Source organism: Salvia splendens, chromosome 8 (assembly GCF_004379255.2).
Source record: "Salvia splendens isolate huo1 chromosome 8, SspV2, whole genome shotgun sequence".
Classification (NCBI taxonomy): Eukaryota; Viridiplantae; Streptophyta; class Magnoliopsida; order Lamiales; family Lamiaceae; genus Salvia; species Salvia splendens.
Window position 1 is genome coordinate 15909079 of NC_056039.1, and position 20927 is coordinate 15930005.

General features: G+C 41.8%; 2 protein-coding genes across 2 annotated transcripts; one reads left to right on the plus strand and one right to left on the minus strand.

Moving 5' to 3' along the window:
• The first annotated feature begins 14544 nt into the window (after positions 1 to 14544).
• LOC121743396 lies at positions 14545 to 16421 on the plus strand. Its single transcript, XM_042136691.1, has 2 exons — positions 14545 to 15097; positions 16026 to 16421. The coding sequence occupies exons 1-2, from the start codon at positions 14641 to 14643 to the stop codon at positions 16325 to 16327; spliced, it is 759 nt and encodes a 252-aa protein (XP_041992625.1). The 5' UTR covers positions 14545 to 14640; the 3' UTR covers positions 16328 to 16421.
• A 94-nt stretch (positions 16422 to 16515) lies between these two features.
• LOC121745838 lies at positions 16516 to 20129 on the minus strand. The gene is made up of 5 exons (XM_042139783.1): positions 19677 to 20129; positions 19348 to 19599; positions 18575 to 18765; positions 18405 to 18515; positions 16516 to 16718 (listed from the first exon to the last, which is right to left on the minus strand). The coding sequence occupies exons 1-5, from the start codon at positions 20072 to 20074 to the stop codon at positions 16516 to 16518; spliced, it is 1155 nt and encodes a 384-aa protein (XP_041995717.1). The 5' UTR covers positions 20075 to 20129.
• Positions 20130 to 20927: the final 798 nt, after the last annotated feature.

The following is a 20927-nucleotide window of genomic DNA, read 5'->3' on the forward strand; positions in this document are numbered from 1 at the left end:
AATATGACTACGTATGAAATATAATGCAAATCCAAATTTCAAATAAGCAAATATGATAGAAACATCAAGCATGTCTAAAATTAAATCACCATTCAAAAGTTTAATATAAACTGATTATATATAAACTCGAAACTAATTAACTAAAATAAAATATTTTAAAACCCTAACCTTAAAAATAACGGGTATTATCGTGTTTAACAAGTATACCTGCGCGGGTATATCCCATACCCGTAAAAATTTAAAACAAACTACCCGATCCCGCCCCGTTTCCCTTTGTCGTCGGATAGCGGGTACCCGATACCCGGTGGGTAGCGGGTCGGGTTGAGGGTTTTCCGATACCTGCTACCCGTTTCGACACCCCTAATTTGTCCATATATAAAATATAATTATGGCATTAGAGACAATTAATCATTTTCCATTTTCTAAATTTTGGGTAATTTTATGCAATCATGGAAGACAATTAATCATTTTCCATTTTCTAAATTTTGGGTAATTTTATGCAATCATGGACAAATGTATTGTGGATAGCACAAGTGATAGTTAATCTAAATACATTTACCTAACAAGTTTCCATATTTAAAACCGATGTGGCTTATGGTAGACTGGTAGTAGTAGAACTAGGCATGCACACAGGTCGAAAACCGCCAGTTCTAGTTCATGAACCGGTGGTTCACGGTTCATTATTACCATGAACCGGAACCGGCCCGCCAAGGGTCCCAGCTGTTCCGGTTCAAAAAACCGCCGGTTCACGAGGCGGTTCAAAACCACCGGTTTTTGGCCTGAATCGCCGGTTCCAGGCCAGTTCGGCGGTTCGTAATTTTTTTTTACATTTTTTATTTATTTATCTATGAAATTTGCGTAAATAAAATTCAAAAAAACACAATGAAAGTTGCAATTTTATTGAGATTACAAGTTACAACAATTACAAATCACAAAAAACTTGAAGTCTTGAAGTCTTAAACAAAAATTTAAATACAACGAGACTACTAGTCTACAACTACAACGAAGCTAATTACAAATTACAAAAAAGACTTGAAGTTCTGAACAATAATTTTATAAGTATACATACTCTTAGTCGGCGAATGAGATTTTTCTACATAACTAAATTGATGACACATTTAGCAATTCAACCTTAAATGTTGAGTTTAGTCTAACAATCAACAGTTATAGTAGAATTGTCAAAAGTTTCCCGAATTTAGCCTTATAGAGAAATCTACTTCATCAACTAGAGTTTATACGAATACAATTATTTAATTGTATTTTGCATATTTTTAAACTAGAAACAAATGGGAAAAAAAAGGACTTGAGCTCAACTTAAATTTAAAATTTAAGTTGAGGTGCCTACGTATCCTCAATGCTCATTTGCATTAGGGAATCAAAGCCCACGTAGTTCTCTTACCTTACTTACCTATTTGGCTTGGCCGGCGGTTGACGCTTGGCCTACGATTCATCCCCGGTGAATTCTTCTTGTGACGTCAGCTTTGGCCCAATCATCAAGTAACATCACGGCTTCCATATTTTTCGCGGAGAGATTACTTCTTGATTCATCCAACACATGTGAGCCAACACTAAAAGCGGACTCGACGGTGACAGTGGAAGCCGAAACAGAAAAAATCTCCTTGGCAATTGATGCAAGTATGGGAAAATCTTTCTCATGTGTTCCCCACCAATCGAGGATGTCGATTTGAGCTGAAGGAGTAGGACCTTCATCACCAAAGGAAAAGAGTGACTCGAAATATAAATCTAACTCACTTACCATACCTAAGGTCGACCTTCCGCCGGGGCTGTAGCTGTATAGGTCGGTGAAAACTCAGAATTTTGGAAATGTGTGTGCTTTTAATACTAGGCCAAGCTTCTCAGATCCAGAGAATCCGCTAGATCACGAGGTCTAGGAACTCAGAGGATATCAGAAATCTCAGTCGTTGGACACACTGATTCCGCGTTCAAAACCCTCAACCCGCTATACTATGAATTAGTACAAGGAAGCAGGGATCGATCCCACGAAGATGGACGCGTAAGAAAAGCATTTAGAAGACCTTGGAAATGGTGAATGGCTGCTGCCATGCAATTTTGGGTTGAGGTTTAATTACTACTAGACCTAGGCATGAAATCAAATACTAGACCTAGGAGAAACTGTAAACATCATGCTGACATCAAACATCCTTATAACTATGAAATATTAAACTAACTTCTTAGACCGAACAAATAACTTCCTAATATAGCTAGACAGAAAGTGAGTAAACAGCGGGGACAATCTTCCAGAAGCAGCAAGTACGGAATAAAAGCTGCAATTAACAAACTAAGAATTTAACTAACTCTGACATGCATCTCATCAGCTGATTCAAACGCGAACATGAAGAAAATAGAGCACATACCCAGATTCAAACAAGATATAAAAATTCAGACGTTGGAAACTTGCAATCAGTCGGAAATTAAATAGATCTACATATACTAGAGGAATGAAATGAACACACGAAATCTAGGCATTAATCACGAATACTCTGTTTCAGATCCAGTCATCGGATGCTTAATCCACTCTGGATCCAAGCATTCCGAACCCAACAATCCACAACATCAACTCCATAACTTCCGATTTCAACAGATCTGCCCCGATCAACACAAGCTTCCAATAATTCCACTCAAACTCAGTAAACCAATGCAAAAATCACAATAACTACGGCAAACTCAAAACAATTTGCATCCATAATCAAAATCAACAGCAGCTCAAATACGAAAAAGAAAAATTGCATAAACCCACGGAAATTCAACAGAAAACTAGGCCGAGCTTCGAACAACGAAGCTCGGTGAAATTCACGACAGTAAATTAAAACGAAAGCAATTAAATTGTATCTTCGTCCTCCACAAGGACGGTGTTACCCAACTACTGACTACCATTGAAATGAACCGAATCCCTACAAATTCCCGAACATTCCCCCCAAATGTGTAAAAGTGAGTGAGTTGCGAGCTATAATCTGGTTACAAGTCCACCCAGTCTCCCTTTTCAGATTGCATGCTCTCCTCTTTATATAGGCGCGGAGTTGATCTTCTAGAAGCCTTCGTAGAAATCTCCATTCTACCCTTCAGCTTCGTTGTCTCCTCCAACTAGTCATTTTCTCCAAATTGCTCACTTATTCGCCAGTTTCCTTGGATCATGCAAATGTTCTCTTCTTTTCCTGGACCTGGCAAAAACCTTCTACACACCTGGCTTAAAACATGTGTTAGACCCCGCAAATGCACGAATTTAACCCTTTAACCAATACACGAAATTAGCCTTATCAGTCGGCTAATTGGGATTGCGCGTCGGGATCATCATAATCTGCTTGAAATGCGAAGCCAAAGTTATATTGTTGAGGAAGGGGAGGTCTTCTGACTTGGTGGGTACTGTTATACTTGGTTTCATATTCGGTGTAGAGAGCACGGAAGTTAAACTCAAAGGTTTGTTGGATAATTGACCGATCCGGGAGGTTTATTTGAAATGTTTCTGAGAGGTCTAGTCTGAATTCGTCACTGGTATCCGATTGTAATGCTTTAGGTGGACCAAGATCAATAGAACTCAAATTGTTATAATAAAAATCTAAAATCCTGGAGGTAACGGCTAATTTTCATTTTGGATCCAAGACCTTTGGAATCAAAAACACCGTTGGAATCCCACTGAAATACTTAAGTCATTTCTCAATCATATAATATAAAACAAACATCAATTCTGGTGAAGAGTAAGCATTTTTCATCGCAATTTTAAAACCAAGTGATATATACATGCAATGCTCTAAAACACGAACAACAGTGCAATAATAAAAACCTGATAATTCAACAGTAGCATTTTTGAAATATTTGAACAATTTAAATAAAGCCACGCTTTATCCCAACAACTATGCGAAAGATATAAATCAGAAACGGGATAGGTTCTAAAAAAATCACACAAAGAATCTTTATGCGTCAAAGTAGAATTCAGACAATCATATGTCAAATTCCATCTATGAGACACATCCATGGTAAAATTCGTATATCTTACATTCTTTTGATGGCAGTACTTCTTCCAAGCTTTGCCAATAGATGGCTTTTTATGGATTAATCTAACTGCAGTTCTAATAGGACTAACAAGCTTTTGCCATAATTCAAACGCATCTTGTATACATAAATTCAAAATATGACATATGCATCTTTGATGAAAATACTTATCTTCAATAACCGGAGCACAAGCCGCAATCAAGTCATTAATACTTGCAGTGTTAGCAGTTGCATTATCAAAACCGACAGAAAATATCTTATTGCATAATTGAAATTTATTCAAAACTTGAATAATTAAAGAAGCAATTTCGGGTGCAGTGTGTGGTGTCTAAAATTCTCTAAAACCAATTAAACGTTTGTTCAAAGTCAAACTATTGTCCACAAAGTGAACCGTAATGCCCATGTATGAATGCCGGTTAAAACAATCAGTCCATACATCTGAGCAAATGTTCACTTTGTGTCCCAAGTTTAGTAAATAACGTGATAATTCAACTTTTTCTCCAAACATTGTCTAACAGTAGATCGTTGAATGGTCATTCATCCTACTCTTTGATAGCTACGTTCAAACCACTTTGCATAGTAACCTCAAATTTTTTGTCATCATAAACATTAAAAGGAAAATACTTCATTGTAGCCCATCTAGTCATAACGTCAGCAAAAAATATTTGATCATATTTAAAAAGAGGCGTACCTGACGAACCTGAGCCACCGGGTTGGAAGTTTAGTTGGGTTTGGGTAGAGGTAGTGCCACATTCTACCGGATGCTTTGTCACCAAATGACAACGGAGGGTGTCATATCCCCCACCACTCGCAAATTTATAGACTTTATCTCAATAGTTACAATATGCATGAAACGCCGATTTCTCTTCTTGAGAGTGCGGATCATGAGGACTTGGAATCACCACCGGGACCTTCTTGTAGTGTTTAACAAAAATATCAGATTTCATAGCTTTTGTAGTGTTGGTGGGTGGAGGGGGAGGAAGCATGTCCTCATTTCCGCTGATGCTAGACGGAATACGAGAATGAGATCTATCATCAATGTTGTCCGAGTCCGACGATATAGACACGTCGTACTCGTCATTTTGTTGGGAACCACCGTCCCCGCCCCCACCTTGATGCATTTCAGCGAGTAGCATGGCGGTCCTATGATATTCTTCTGTCTATAAATATTATATAAGTTGAAGTTTAATTAGGAAGATAAAAAATTAAAAAAAAAAACTCAATCTTATGAAATTATGAATTGTAAAAATAATTTTATTTTTTAGAACTTACTTGCATGCGTTCAGCCGCCACTCGGGAAACCTCTTCCATAATGGAAGGACTTGGAAAGAGGTCGAAAACACGAATAGAATGCGGATCAAGTTATATGGAATGATAACCGAACCGATTGGATCAGTTAGCAAATATCGCTGCCACTTAATCAATGCAATCTAGCTCTCGCCCTTTCCGCCTTGCCAAAGTAATTTATAACTCCCAATTTTGCACAACTTTAACAGTAAAGCGGCAAGTTCGGGGTCGATCCCATAGAGAAGTTGGTGTGTCGAGTGTGTGAGTAGTGAACAGAGGGGTTGGCTGCTGCCACGCTTTAACTTGGAGTTTTTAACTACCGTTTTAATCTAGACAGAATTAAACTAGCTAGCTTGATCAATGGAAATTTAACTACTGGATCAAGTGAATTGCAGGTAATAACAGAAAAGTAAATGTGCGGATTAAAAGCGAAAATAACTTTGATTAAACTAAATGTTGAGTACAACGTGAAATTTAAACTAAGTTAACACTTTGGAATCTAAGAAAGCGGTAAAAACTGAGAAAAATCTCAGCGGGAAACTTAAGATAACGCTAACAGAAATGAGTATTCTGCACCACTCCCTTTCGGTCGCCCTTTAAACTAAGCTATCTAACTAAGCTAGAGAACTGAACTAAACTAAGCTAGAGAGCTGAACTAAACTAAGCTAGAGAGTTGAACTACGCTAAATAACTAAGCTAAGCTGTCTCGGATACCTTCTTGTGGTGGCACACCCTCTATTTATAAGCTCGATTCGGCCGCTAGCTGGATAACGATCTTGACAGGGAATATTCGCTCATTCTGAGAGTAAGCGACTCATAAACTTCTCACACTTAGTCAAGACACAGGACTAAGTGTGAGAACGGAGTCAAAAACACAATTTACACAAAGAAACAGGGTTAAGGGTGATACTACTGCCTTCTAGATTATTGAATCAGGGGAATGTTGTGCGCCTTCCTTGTTGCTTCTAAGGCTTCGTGTTTATCGGAGCTCCTCCTCCTTGGTATATTTTTTATTCTTTTTTTCCTTCGGGGGGGAAGCATGCTGGCAGCGTTAGCAAGCCTCATACCTTGGTTGGTATGGTGGCCCGTACTAGGGGAAGGAAGGATATTTTCTTCCCCCTTCCTCTGCTCTCTTCCTCTGCTCTCACCTGGTTGCTCTCCACAGTCTTGCTTGCTGCCTTGAACCCTTAACTTCAAGAAGTAGCTGGTTCATTGTCTGGTGGCACGTCCTTCTCGGGATGGAGTCTTCCTCTATAGTCGATGAGAGGTTAAATTCTGCCTCCTTTCGTCGTAGAAAAAGGTCACTGGGACGAGGCAGCCCTTCTGTTGGTGGTGGCGGAGCAGGGTCTTTAGACCGAGAAATTCTTAGGCGAGCTTTTAGGGCGATGTAAATCTACACGGGGTCAGTGCCGACGGGAAAACTTCTGAGCACAGAGTCCACACGCCCTATGTCAGCCGGGTCCATATATTAGAGTGGGCCGATGAATCTAGGGGGTGAAAATGGTATTTTGGTAATTGGTGGACTCGGTGGTGAAAATGATCTCTGATTATTATTGTTGAGACCGGCTCCTGAAGAAAACGAGGAGGTATTGGAGGTCTCGAGTTGATTGCCCTGCATTTCTTTCTGATTATGTTTGCTGGTGACTTGAATTTGGAGAGAATTAGATGAGGATAGAACAAGGGTTCTGAAGGAAGTTGATAGAAAGTGAGATTCGGAAAACCCCCTTTTATACTCAAACTCCGACTGTTGAGATCCCTGCCTATTGAGATCTCTGCGACTTTTCGCGTACTGGCGCGCCTTTTCAGAATGCCAGATGGCAAAGCTTCTCCGGTACGCTTCCTTCCTCTCTTCAACAGTCGGCGTCGCCTGACACCTCTCTAATTACTGCGCACGTCTTATCATCACATGCTCTTATCAACTCAATCACTGCACCACCAATTAAATTCAATTTGCACTGATCTCGTGGAACATTAAATCCCGATGGCAGCTCACATAATTCCACTTGATCAGTTCCTTTCCTCCACTTTCGATTTTTTTTATTAACTAAGAAAAACTTGACACACTTAAAAAAAAACCATTTACACTAACAAGTATTTGACCGGGTCTCCTTGGAATGTCACTTGATCAGATTAAGAGATTTATAATTTGTCGCTTGATCAAGCAGACTATCCATGAATACCCGATCACTCCTTCTACCTGTTTACTGGCTTGAGCTAGGCATTGGTAGTGAAATATCGTCCACTACAAACGCATCCATTCTGTTCCTTCCGGGTAACTTGCTTTCCTCCATACTGTTGGTCCTTCCTGCGAACTTTGCCTTTTAGGCGCAAGTTGCTCCCAGCTTCTCTGTTTGCTTTGATCAATCCTCCTTTCCTGGCAGATCAGATGCATGTGCCTTTCAGGGAACTTGTCTGGAATGGCTTCCGTATTTTCTTTTTGCAGAATTTGGCGTAGGTGACTCGCCTCTATGTTTTCACATCTTCTCCTATCAACTGCTTCCCACTCAAACTCCTGTAGAAGGAGTAACCATCTGATCAAATGCGGGTTTGATCTCCTCTTCGACGATAGGTATTTGATGGCCGCATAGTTTGTATACACCATCACTTTGGAACCTCGTAAGTGCTGTCTGAACTTCTCAAATGTGAAGACTACTGATAGCATCTCTTTTTCGGTCACATCATAGTTCCTTTGCGCCTGACGCAAGGTTTTTGATGCATAGAGGACAACATAACTTTTCCCCTGGATTTTCTAACTTAATATTGTTCCCAAAGCACAGTTACTAGTCTCACATATCACCTCAAAGGAGTGATTCCAGTCAGGGCCGCATATTATAGAATAACTCATCAGTCGATCTTTCAGAAATGGGAACGCGGCCTTGCAGACATCAGAATATTTAAACTTTACATCATCATGGGGAAGCTTCGCCAGGATCTGGGCTCTTCCGGCGAAATCCTTGATGAGTCCTCCACGGGCCCCAGTGTACTTTAACAAGGCTCTTATCTCCTCCTAGTTAATAGGGTACGAAAGTTTTGCCACATGAGTGTGCCTTGCCATGACTGTTCGAGGTTCCGACCAGTTTGAACTTCGCTTCTTGGGCATCAGCTGGGGTTGGTGTTGGAAGAGTAGTTCTTCCTGTTTCTGCAATCGTGGTTTGACTGTTTTGTGATCTGTCTGGCTGTACAAGTCCTTGAAAGCCATCGGTGATGCTGATACGGAGAGTAGTTGCCTTGTAAACGAGGATTCCTTCTTCAGCATTCCTTTTAATGGAGCGGCTTGGTCAGGTGGTCTCTCGACCCTTCTTGGTTGAGTAATCTCTCTTGCCTCGGCTGGTTGTGACGGCTGGCAAAATTCCATAATTGCCCTTCTAATGGCTTGATCATCCATTGCTCCGGTCACTGTCGTATCAAACCATTCTGCTGTCTCTCTCTTCAGCTATTCATCTTCAGTGTAACCAGAGGATGGCTCTTCAAAGGATTCCTTTTTCGAATACTCCTATTTCCGAGGGCTGCTGTTTGTATGCTCTCTCTGCCCTGTGGCTTTTTTGCCGCTTCATTAATGCCGACCATAAGTCGCTCTCCTTTAAACTCCAGATTAATTGTCCCATGGCGGACGTCAATGACTGTGTTGGCGGTGGATAGGAAAGGTCTCCCCAAAAGGATCCCAATAGATTCCTCTGCTCCTGGTTCCGTCATTTTTATAACAAAGGAGTCGGCGGGATACATGAATCTGTTCACCTTGACGATTTCATCTTCCAGAACTCCCTCGGGGTAAATGCAAGACCCGTCTGCTAGCTGTATTTCCATATTAGTTTTGACGAGCTTAGCATTCTCCAGCCTCTTGTATATAGAATATGGCATAATATTGATGGAAGCCCAAGCCCCTAGGTCGCACATTGCGTGCTCCATTTGAACGTTCCTTATGGAAATTGGGAGCGTAAATACCCCTGGGTCAATTCTCTTGGAGGGAAGATCACTAGGTTGGATCATACCGGTCACTTCCTTTGCTTCGACCTTCCTCCTCTTTTCAACACCCTGTTCACAGATGTTTGACTCTTCTTTCGCTATGACTTGATCAAGGGCTCTGGATTCAAGGCTTTTATTAAGACTTGTCCTGGATGCTGCAAAACTTGCAGTTGAGCTCTGATAAACTCCTTCTGATTTCAGAGAGACTGTATTGACATTCTCTCGTCCTGCTGGAGGTTGCACTGTAGCCGGAATCTTTCCTTCATTACCTCCTAGCTCGCCCAGTGACATGGCGACCTGAGATAACTGCTTCGTAAGCATTTCTAATGCAGCTCTCTGTTCTCTCTGGGCTTCCTGCATTTCTCGCACAGCATCATGGGACTGGTGTGGGATCATATCCCCTGGACCTTCATTTTGCTGCCTGTTATTTCTCTGATTAAATCGGCCTTCTCCATGGCCTTGCTGGTAAAAACCGGAAGACCCATACTGCTCTGGTTGGTTCTGGGACAGATGATTTTGTTGGTTTCCTTGGAAGTACTGTTGGTTCCCTTGGGATTGTTGGTTTCCCCTGTGGTACTGCGGGAGATAACTCACCATTTGATTACTTGGTTGCCTACCCTGGTTGCTATACTGAGGGGCTTGGTGTTGGTACCTCCATTCTCCTTCCTGTTGTCGGCTTGACCAGTTAGGCTGTCCTCCATTTGACCAGTTCCCTTGAGGTCCACTTGACCAACCTGCCTGACCTCCTTGCATTATATTCCCTCCAGTGTTTGGTCTATCCAAGATTCGAGCTGGCTAGTTGGACTGCCCGTCAGAGGGTTGTACCTGCTGTGGTTGGCTTTGATTCTGATCAGTCCATCTGAAGTTGGGGTGGTCCCTCCACGGAGCATCTCTCTGCTTCCCCTGGATCCAGTTGCCATTTGTGTTCCAGTGGCCTACGGCGTTTACTTGCTCTACCTCAGGGGAAAACTCGCAGTAATAGTAATGATGCTCTTCTGGCGGTGGCGGCTGCGGCACATACTGTGTCTCCTTCGGTGCAGGCGGTGGCGGCGGTCTCGTTTTTTCTACTGCTTCCAGCAGTTTTTTCTCCATCTGCTCAAATCGAGCCTCCAACTTTTCATCGTTGCGCGCCTCAGCTTCGTGCACTGTTCCTCTTCTGTACTGCCCTCAAGATGTTTCGTACGACCGCTTAGCCTCAATCAGCCTCTCCAAATATTCTTAGCTTGGCTAAAAAGGGTTTTTGCGAAATCCCCTTGTGCTGCGAGGTTGAGGTCGTTCTTGCTGTCCACCGTGAGTCCGCCATAGAAGATCGAGTAGATCTCCTTCTCTCCCAGCTTATGGTTAGGGCATGCTTGAAGCAGCCCTTGGAACCTATCCCAGTACTGGCCGAGGGGCTCGTCATACTCCTTTCTGGCTTCTGTAATTTCCCTTTTTAGGGCACTTGTTTTTTATGTTGGAAAGAAACGATCTAGGAATATCATACGGAACTCAGCCCACGTCCTGATGGATCCTTCCGGCAGCCTTGACAGCCAGACACCCGCATCGCCCTTCAAAACGAAGGGAATAGCCTTAAGCCTGTAATCTTCGGACGTGGATCCAGCTGGCACGGGCTGAATATCACAGTATCTGCAGAATTCTTCCAGGAAAGCATACAGACATTGCTTCGAAAGGCCATAGAAATGGGACAAAACGGCCAGTACTCCTGATTTGATTGCGATGGTCCGCATTTCTGGAGTAGCGGTGATGGCATGTGTGGGCTCTCTCTCATCTTGAGCGTTTAGAGAGCCGATTCCCGAGTCGTCGGCGACAACGGCCATCTCTGCTTCCGTTCGATCTGGTGGTGGTGGTTGTGTTTTCTGCTCGGTCGCTGCTGCTGCTTCTAATGCGGCTCTGCGACGAGTGATGACAACGCCGGCTTCCTGGACTCTCCACTGAGTGTTAGTTCTTCTGTATATCAAGGGATGATTACAGTAATCGCCTTGGTGGTACCTTCTCATCAACAGCAGGAAAAACAAAAAAAATGAGAAACAAAATTATATACACCTACGCACTACGCACAAACATAAAGTAACACCATGCTTCCCTGACAACGGCGCCATTTTGGAAGGACTTAGAAAGAGGTCGAAAACACGAATAGAATGCGGATCAATTTATATGGAATGATAACCCAACCGATTGGATCAGTTAGCAAATGTCGTTGCCACTTAATCAATGCAATCTAGCTCTCGCCCTTTCCGCCTTGCCAAAGTAATTTATAACTCCCAATTTTGCACAACTTTAACAGTAAAGCGGCAAGTTTGGGGTCGATCCCACAGAGAAGTTGGTGTGTCGAGTGTGTGAATAGTGAACAGGGGGTTGGCTGCTGCCATGCTTTAACTTGGGAGTTTTTAACTACTGGTTTTAATCTAGACAGAATTAAACTAGCTAGCTTGATCAATGGAAATTTAACTACTGGATCAAGTGAATTGCAGGTAATAACAGAAAAGTAAATGTGCGGATTAAAAGCGAAAATAACTTTGATTAAACTAAAAGCTGAGTACAACGTGAAATTTAAACTAAGCTAACACTTTGGAATCTAAGAAAGCGGTAAAAACTGAGAAAAATCTCAGCGGGAAACTTAAGATAACGCTAACAAAAATGAGTATTCTGCAGTGCTCCCTTTTGGTCGCCCTTTAAACTAAGCTATCTAACTAAGCTAGAGAACTGAACTAAACTAAGCTAGAGAGCTGAACTAAACTAAGCTAGAGAGCTGAACTACGCTAAATAACTAAGCTAAGCTAAACTAGATGGAAAGTAAAGTCTCGGATACCTTCTTGTGGTGGCACACCCTCTATTTATAAGCTCGATTCGGCCGCTAGCTGGATAACGATCTTGACAGAGAATATTCGCTCATTCTGAGAGTGAGCGACTCATTGATTGCTACGTGTTGTTCTTCTAGAATGACGACGCTTTTTGGTAACAGATTCGTGACTCGGCTCCTTCCTTGCGTCTCATATTCCAGCACGTTTCCCCTTCTAGAACGTCGTCCTTGATAACAGAATGGTGCGCTATATCCAGCTCATTTCCTCATGTGTTCTTCTTCTAGAAGCCAGCGGTCCCCACCTAACTGCTTGATCGCTCCCCCTTGATCAACTCCCCCGATTCTTGGCCTTTTATCGCCTTTTGTACTTGCTTGATCAGTTCGGCCTTGCTGCCTTGGTTAAGTGGTATTTCTGCACAATTAACACTTGTTTGTTTTGCGCGATAAACCGATCAAGTAGCATGTATTTCACCCTTAAACCGATGCATGAAATGAGCCTTATCACATAACTTCTCCACGACTAGGTCGCCTTAATTTTGAGGGACGACTATTTTGATCTTGGGCAATTCCTTTGCCCCGATCACCACGTCCCGGTCCACCACGAGAAGAAGACATAGTGCAAAATGAAAATAGTATGGAATATGGAGTATTGAATAAATGGTAAATTACGAACACAACAACAAATATAGTAGTAAGTAGTAACTAGTAAACAACTTGATCGATTAGAGATAATGAGGAGAAAATAGAGAAATTGAGATTGAGAGAAGGAAATCATTGTTAACACAAGAATAGGGTGAGTAAAAATGATGGGGGAAGTAAGGTATTTATAGGAGTAAAATTGGAAGAAATAAAAAAAATCAAATTTCAAATTCAGCCGGTTTACCGCCAGAACCGGTCGTTCAGTCCACAGTTTCTGACGGAAACCGGCGGTTTCTGACCGGTTTTCATGCCTATACACTGCCATCTATGCTCTGCCACCTGAAAAAGCACCTGAACCATCGGAAACCGACAGTTTCTGACGAAAACCGGCAGTTTTCATCAGAAACAGCCAGTTTTTCTGCACACCTAGCCGGAATCCCACCGTTAGAACCGTTGAACCGCCGGTTTGAACCGGCGAACCGCCGGTTATGGTTCACGATATTTCCGAACCTGAATCGGCCAGCTTGAACCACCGAACCGCCAGCGGGTTTGAACCGCTGGTGCCGGTTCCGGTTCCGGTTCCAGTTCATGAACCGGCGGTTCAGAACCGCCGGTTAATCGGCGGTCCGGTTCGGGTTATGCATGTCTAAGTAGAACTGCTATCTCAATCAAAACGGTATCGTTTCGAATCATTTTGTTATGCCTCATGCGGGTTTTTCATTTTTTGTCTATTCCATATTATTATTTTTTTCTTTTTTTTCGCCTGTCTATTCCATATTAATTGTCTCATTTTATTTGAATTATTTTTGGTATTGAACTAGTTAATTTATTAACTAGCATTCATATTTTATTACTTATAATACTAATACCACCCTAACTTTTTCAATCACTAATTTTTAAAACTCACGTCGAGGTAAAATGAGACAAATATCAAGGCGAACAACGAAGGGAGCAATCTAAATACACCTAAAAGACTTTTTCCTTTTTTATTCGTCCCATAAAAATATCTCATTTCCATTTATAGAAATGTCTACCAAACTCATTGTATCACAGGAACCATCAATAAATACCACTCCCTTCGTTCCACAGTAATAGAGGCATTTCATTTTGAGCACTCGTTTTGAAAAAATGGTAATAAATAGTTAAAGTAGATAAATAATAAAGTAAGATAGAGAATAGTGTAGAGAAGAGTATTATCTACCCTATTCTCTATCTTACTTTACTATTTCTCTACTTTAGCTATTTATTATCATTTTTCTAAAATGAGTGCTCAAAATGAAATGCCTCTAATACTATGGAACGCAGGGAGTACTCATTTCGTCCCAATGTAGTTGTGACATTTTTTTTAGCACGAAATTTAAGAAATTGATTTGTTAAAGGCCAAAGTGGACAAGAAAGATAATAAAGTTTTTGCTAAAAAAATGACTCAACTACTTCGAGACACACTAAAAAGAAATACTCCCTCCGTCCACGAAAAATAGGGCACTTTCATTTTCTGCACTCATTTTGAAAAAATGATAATAAATAGTTAAAGTGGAGAGAAAGTAAAGTACTATAGAGAATAATGTAGAGAAGTCTTTTGTCTATATTATTCTCTCTTGTCTATATTATTCTGTCTACTTTAACTATTTATTATCATTTTTTCAAAATGAGTGCAGAAAATGAAAATGTCATATTTTTCGTGCACGGAGGGAGTAAGTCTTAGCTACCGTGGAACGGAGGAGAGTAATAATAACGTGCATCCCACTGTCCACTGAAGTAAACTATTTTAATTCTCATTTTTTTAATCTCTATTCCATTACTAATTATAATTGTATTTTTGAAAAAAAAGGAGAAAATCTGTGAGAGCGAATCGCGGCTGAAAAAGGTGAAGGTTGTGGGCGTGATTTTCATAAAAAGCAAGCTAAAAAAAGTTGGTGTTTTTTGAAAAGAAAAAGAAGAGAATGGGGAAGAAGGTATGGGTGGAGATTTGCCTGATCTCCGGTCGAGGCCTGCGGCGATCTTCATCATCTCTGTGGAAGCTCCAATGGTATGCCGTGGGATGGGTTCATCCCGACCACAAGTACTGCACCAAGATCGACGCCTCAGGAACATCCAACCCCCTTTGGAAGACTGGCTTTTCCACGTCGCTTGAATTGGATGATCCAGACTTAGACTCGGCCCTTCATGTTCAGGTTTACAGCCGCGACCCCTTCTTCCTCCGAGAGTCGCTCTTCGCCTCTGCAACTGTTCCTTTCAAGGAGTTTTTGGAGAAATATAGACCTGATTCTCCGGTTTATGAGGTGGGCAGCTTCCAGTTGAGGAAAACCAACTCTAGCAAGTCTCTGGGATTCGTCGATGTGTCTATTCGGATCTCGCAGCACAGAGAAGAAGAAGAACACGCTGCTTCCTCATATCTAGGTACCATTTACCATTTACCATTTACCATTTACCAACTCTCTCTCTTAGTAGTGATAAATTTTGAAAGTGTGATACTAAGTTACTCATGGTCTTCGGTTTATTATATAAAATAAGGATTTGTCTAGGAGTAAATAAGTTATACTCCGTCCATCAATGCAAGAGGAGTTTTGATTAGGCACAGATATTTTAAGGGTAGTAGAAAGTTGATTGAAAAGATTAGTGGAAGGCTGACGGGGTTTTGGATGCATTAATTGTATATAGAAAGTTACCAAAAATAAAAATGTATCATATTGATTGAGACAAACTAAAAAAAGGAAAGTATATCATCTTAGTTGGGACAAAGAGAGTAATAAAATGTGAGTTAGATAAAGTTAATGAAATATAGGGTCTATTACCAAAAGTAATACTCCCTCTGTCCGCCATTAGGAGTACCGGTTTACCATTTTAGTCCGTCCGCCATTAGGAGTCTAGGTTTACCATTTTAGTCTGTCTGCTATCAGGAGTCCCGGTTTATTTTTCCTGGAAATGGTTGGTAGACCCACTTTCCACTAGCTCATTCCACTCACATTCTATTATAAAACTAATAGAGTATATAAAAATAGATCACACATTTCACTATCTTTTCACATCCATTTTCCTTAACATTTCTTTAAACCTGTGTTGAACTCAAATTTGACTTCTAATGGTGAACGGGGGAGTAGATAGCAAATGAGACGTTTATAAGTAGACGGACAAAACTAGCAAAATGGAGAGTTTATTGGTGGATGAAAGGAGCAGTTATAATCTATTTAGTCATTATTGAGGCATGTACATTGTCACTAGATAAGATTAGTTAGTTATGATCTTTAATAACAAGTAATCATAGCAAAGGAATGGAATAAAGTTGGATGATTGTATTGGGCTCACTCTCTAATCTTGCCGCATGCAGGTGGTGATGAAGGGTTCAACTTGGACAATCTTAGTGGTGCACCTGCTTTGGACAAAGGCAAATCCCACCAAACAGAAAACAACTATCAGACTCCCAGCACCAGCAGGGCAAGTCACCAGCCACCGCCACAGCCCCTGTCTAATGTGGGATACATTCCCAACTTCTTCCCCGTCACAAGTAGCTACGCGAACACGCCAACTGTGGCAGGGCGTGGGGTCGGAATGGGACTAGGGGCCGGAGCATTGGCCGCGGGTGCAGTCATCTTTGGAGATGATCACATGCCATCTTATCCTCCTTTCTAGGATTTCATACTTATTGAAAATGTTTCTATTTAAATCAAACTCCTTCAGCAAATCTGAATATGATACACAAACTAATGAATTTAGAGTTGATCAATGAGTTTGCATGACAAGAGTTATTCAATTACTATTTACTCCATGACATGATTACATCAACTTCATTGAATACTAACAATGAGTGTATCATAACTCTAAGTTGCTTCCTGGGGAGGAGCCTCGAACACTCTTTGCAGGAATTCGTCCACTATGGATAAAAATTCGTGAGCCTTTTCTTCATGCGGCACGTGGCCACACTTGTCAATTACTCGGAAGGAAGATCCTGGTATAGCTCGCGCGAGCCTCTCAGAGTTCCAAGAGGGGACAAGCCTATCCGTGTCTCCCGTTATGATCAGAACTGTTTGTGATGATCAAAGCCATATTATTTCACCAACTATATTGAGGCTAAGAGCATCAGCAATGGGGCGCCCTAAGGCGCGCCCTAAAGCCCGCCCTATGCACCGCTACGTCAGCATTTTATCCTCTTGCCCTTCCACCTGCCGTTGGGCGCCTTAAGCCGCGCCCTAAGGGGCGCCATAAGCATTTTAACTGGTTTGTTAATTAATTTAACTGTTTTCAAATATATAAATGCAAACTTATTAAAAAACACAACGATTAACTAAGAACGACAAAAAATTATTGATTATAAAAACAAAGTTACACGAGTTAGAAATTAAAAAAAAAAGACTATCCTACAAAAGCCCCAACTTCCAGCTCAACTCATCGCTCAACCTCTGGAGGCGCTCAGCTTGGGCCGGATCCGTACACCTCATAAGGGCGTTGTGCGTATCCAACAACGTCCTCGCCATCGAGGCGGTTGCCAAATCCGCGTAGGCAACTGTCGCCGGGGTCGGGGTAGGAGTCGGGGTCGGGATCGGCGATGGGGGGGGCAGCGGCCGAGGAGGATGTCGCCTTCCCCTTGTTCTTCGCAGCCTTGACGCCTATGGGACGCCGCCGGGAGGACATCGGTGTGCCGAAACTCTCTTCCTCCGTGGACGTCTGGTTGAGGTCCACCGGACGAGTTCCGCTTTTGCTGGTCGTGTAACCACCAGTGTCGGTGGTCTTCGTCCTCTTCGCCGCACCGGTGTGCAGAATCCTGCCTTGAATCTTCTGCTTGTCCCTCAAGAGCGCCCAGATGATGAAATGCTTGAAGTCGCCGAACATGGACTGGTACGACAACAGCGCTCTATCGTGCACGTCGCTCAAGCTCTCGCCGCTTCCCTGATCCCTCGAGCACTTCTCGTACTCCGCCGCGAACAAGTTGACTTGCTTCTTCACCTGATCCCAGTGCTTGCGGAGCTACTCCCGTTGGAGCTTGTACGCGCTAGGTGGCTTCGCCTCATTGTAGCGCTCGGCGATGCGCTCCCAGTACGTAAGCTGCCTTTGGTTGTTCGCGAATATCGGGTCCTCCGATATATCCATCCAACACCTCGCCAAGACGAGAGTTTCATCCGGCTGGTAGTTCGTACGACCGGGGGCGTACTCTTTGTTTGTTGCTGGAGGTGGCAACTTCCTCGCGACGTGCTTGGTCCGCTTCTTTCTGGCGGGAGCGGCAGCGGCCGCCGCGCGACGTGAAGCGGGGGAATGGCGAGTTGGCGACGGCTCCATGTTGGAGAGACCGTACGAATCCGTACTGAAGTCCGGATCGTACGTGTGGTTGGCGTCGAACGGCCGTTATTCGCCAGGTTGTGTACCAGGCCACCGTACGACATCTCCAAACGTCGGGCTATTAAGACTTGAGTATCCACCGCAATCCATTGTATAGCGTAATTTGAGAGTTGAAAAGTGAATCGAAAAGTTACAAATGAAAAGTGAAGCCAGGGTATATATAAACAAAATTTTCGAATTTTAATAAAAAAAAAAAAAAACTAAAACGCGTTGCATTGTCTGCGCCATCGTCCGCGCTTCGTCCGCGGACTAAGTGTCGGGCACGGACGACGCATCGTCCGTCGTCCGCGGTGCCACAATGGCGGACGATAGCGCGTCCGACGCATCGGGCGCGCTATCGTCCGCTGATGCTCTAACAGACTAGTTACTTTCAAACCTGGACACGAGATTTCGCTCAGCCTCTTATCCTTTGATACGGATGCAGAGTCTGTCAGTATCGCAACTGCGAATTCTGCAAGCGCCCTGTCCATTCCTTCACCCTCATTGGCTGCCAACTCAACAACAAAAACAATCTACGAATCATCCATCGCTTAGGTACTCTCAGACGCAAGTAAGTAGTACTCACCTTTGTGTAGCCTAGTAAGACGTCGTCACTAACTTGTTTCGAATCATACCATGCAGCGCGAACGGCTCGTGTTCCAAATTTATCAATTATTATCCTTATATGAAACATTACGTCCTTATCTGAAACATTACGTAGAGGCCAAAATAGGGATATGATCAGTTGATAACTATATCTTAAATTGATAACTGACAACTATATCAACAACCTACATCAACCTACGTTATGAATGTCAACATGAAAACATTTGTATGTCAACTAAATGTATGTCAACTGTAGACATGTCAACCTAACAGGACCCTGCCAAAACAAGACTATATATATAAGAGTAAAGGTCAATTTTTGTACTAAACATATGACCAAAATACGAATTTGGTCCAAAACCTTCCCTTTTTGAAAAACATGTCCATAATAAATTAAATCCTTGTCGGAGTGGTCCTTTTTTACAGTTCCGTCAAAAAACTGTGAAATCAGCGTTAACCGTTAATTTTTTGACAGAACTGCAAAAAAAAGGACTAATTCGGTGACATTTTCATTTGTTATAGACCTGTTATTCAAAAAGTGAATATTTTAGGCCAAATTCGTATTTTGGTCATGTGTTTAGGACCAAAATTGACTTTTACTCTCTATATAATCCCTATGTAATATACTTCATTTTTGTTCATAGATTTCCATCTATAGATATTATCAACCTTACCAAACATGGCTTTATACGCATATGAATTGGGAAGTTGAAAAAGTAGGTTACCAAATTTACACCATATTTTTGAGCAAAATTGCTGAAAGAGTTTTCTGATAGAGAAAGTATATCATGCGTCCTATCCCTTTTATAAGCCCCATTAACAAACTTCCAAACATGAAAACAAAATTGTTTCCCTTTTGATTTTCTTTGACAGCACTCTTCATAGAGAATGGTGCAAGAATTGCGGGAGCGACAAGGACTAGAGCAGCCACACGCTCGGGCGCCTCAAAATACGCGTCTAGTGCCACAAGTGCACCAGCAGAATGCCTACCAATCTTCAAGTGTTGGTGCAAGTTTTTTATATGTAATCTTTATTCAGAGTATAACACGAAAGAATAACGTACCCAACGAGGATGGCCTTGTCAGCAGCGGTCAAGAAGTCGATGAAGTGCATTGTGGCCAACGCAGAGAACATCATCGAGTATGGACTCAAGGGTTGGCTCCCGGACGAGGTCTGCCCCCTTGAGGTCAACCCGAAGGCCGGTCTGTCAAATGCAACAACTTGAGAGGCAGTGGCGTTGGCTAATGGCTTCATGACTCGGCTCCACGAGTACACTGAGGCGCCAAAGCCGTGCAGCAGGATCATAGGGTGAGTGACCCTTTTTATCCCCTGATTCAAAGGATTACTAATAATCTTGTGGTGTATTTGCACTCTATTAAATGTAGAGAAACAACTATCGGAATCAGCTAAAGTGGTTGGATCCTCTGTCTCATCCTGAGCTATTGTAGCAACTCTTTGCATTGGTTTCTCTCTGAAAAATATGTACAATTAAATATGTATGTGTATTGAGAGAAGAGAGAGAGAGATTTCAAATTGAGCAGAGTTGATGCATTATATGTTGCAGGAGTTTGATGCTATTTATTCACAACGTAAGTGTTGTTGGGGTAGTGTTAAACACAGCGGTAAGACAAGTGTTGTTGACTAGTACAATCAATGTTGAGTTGTCTTGTACTCCTTTCAATTTGTTTTCTTCTTTCAATTACTCTGTTTGTCCCCCGTTAATTATCCATTTTTTTTATTTTTGTCTGTCGCCTATTAATTCTCTATTATCACTTTTTAGTTTTTATCATACACGGTGAGTAGTTTCTATATTTCACTAACTCATTTTAATAACATTTTATTATAAAACTAATACTCCATTCGTCGAAGGTAGCTGGGTCATTTCTTTTAAGCACATAATTTAAGAAATTGATGTACTGAAGGTTAAAGCGGAGAGAGTCAAGTAATAGATAAAATAAAGAAAGAGAAATGAGAGAGATTTCGGAAAAAGGATTAAAATTTGACATTAAATTCGCTGCCTTTCGGAATATGGGATCGGGACATGCGAATTCTTCATAATAAGAGATTTTTGTTTTTTTCTCTTCTTTTTTCTTATTATTTATTTTATAACATTTGTGAATTGGTCAAATTACCCACATAAAAATTGAACCTCAAATTTTGAAACTTTTCTACCGATCACGTTTCTATACTCCGTAATTCTGAAGAAGAGCCAATATATAGTCTTAAACTAAAAGGGTAACGTTCCCCTTCCCATGTCGTTTTTGCTACCGTTTTTCTATAGAATATATATCTGCATTCAGTTTTATTTCCTTTT

Coding starts and splice junctions, on each gene's coding strand:
- LOC121743396 (XM_042136691.1), top strand. CDS start 14,641: ATGGGGAAGAAGGTATGGGTGGAGATTTGCCTGATCTCCGGTCGAGGC. Junction 15,098..16,025: donor CGCTGCTTCCTCATATCTAG/GTACCATTTACC, acceptor TGCCGCATGCAG/GTGGTGATGAAGGGTTCAAC.
- LOC121745838 (XM_042139783.1), bottom strand. CDS start 20,074: ATGCAAAGAGTTGCTACAATAGCTCAGGATGAGACAGAGGATCCAACC. Junction 18,766..19,347: donor ATTTTGCTCAAAAATATGGT/GTAAATTTGGTA, acceptor TATCAATTTAAG/ATATAGTTATCAACTGATCA. Junction 18,516..18,574: donor GGTGAGTACTACTTACTTGC/GTCTGAGAGTAC, acceptor TTGAGTTGGCAG/CCAATGAGGGTGAAGGAATG.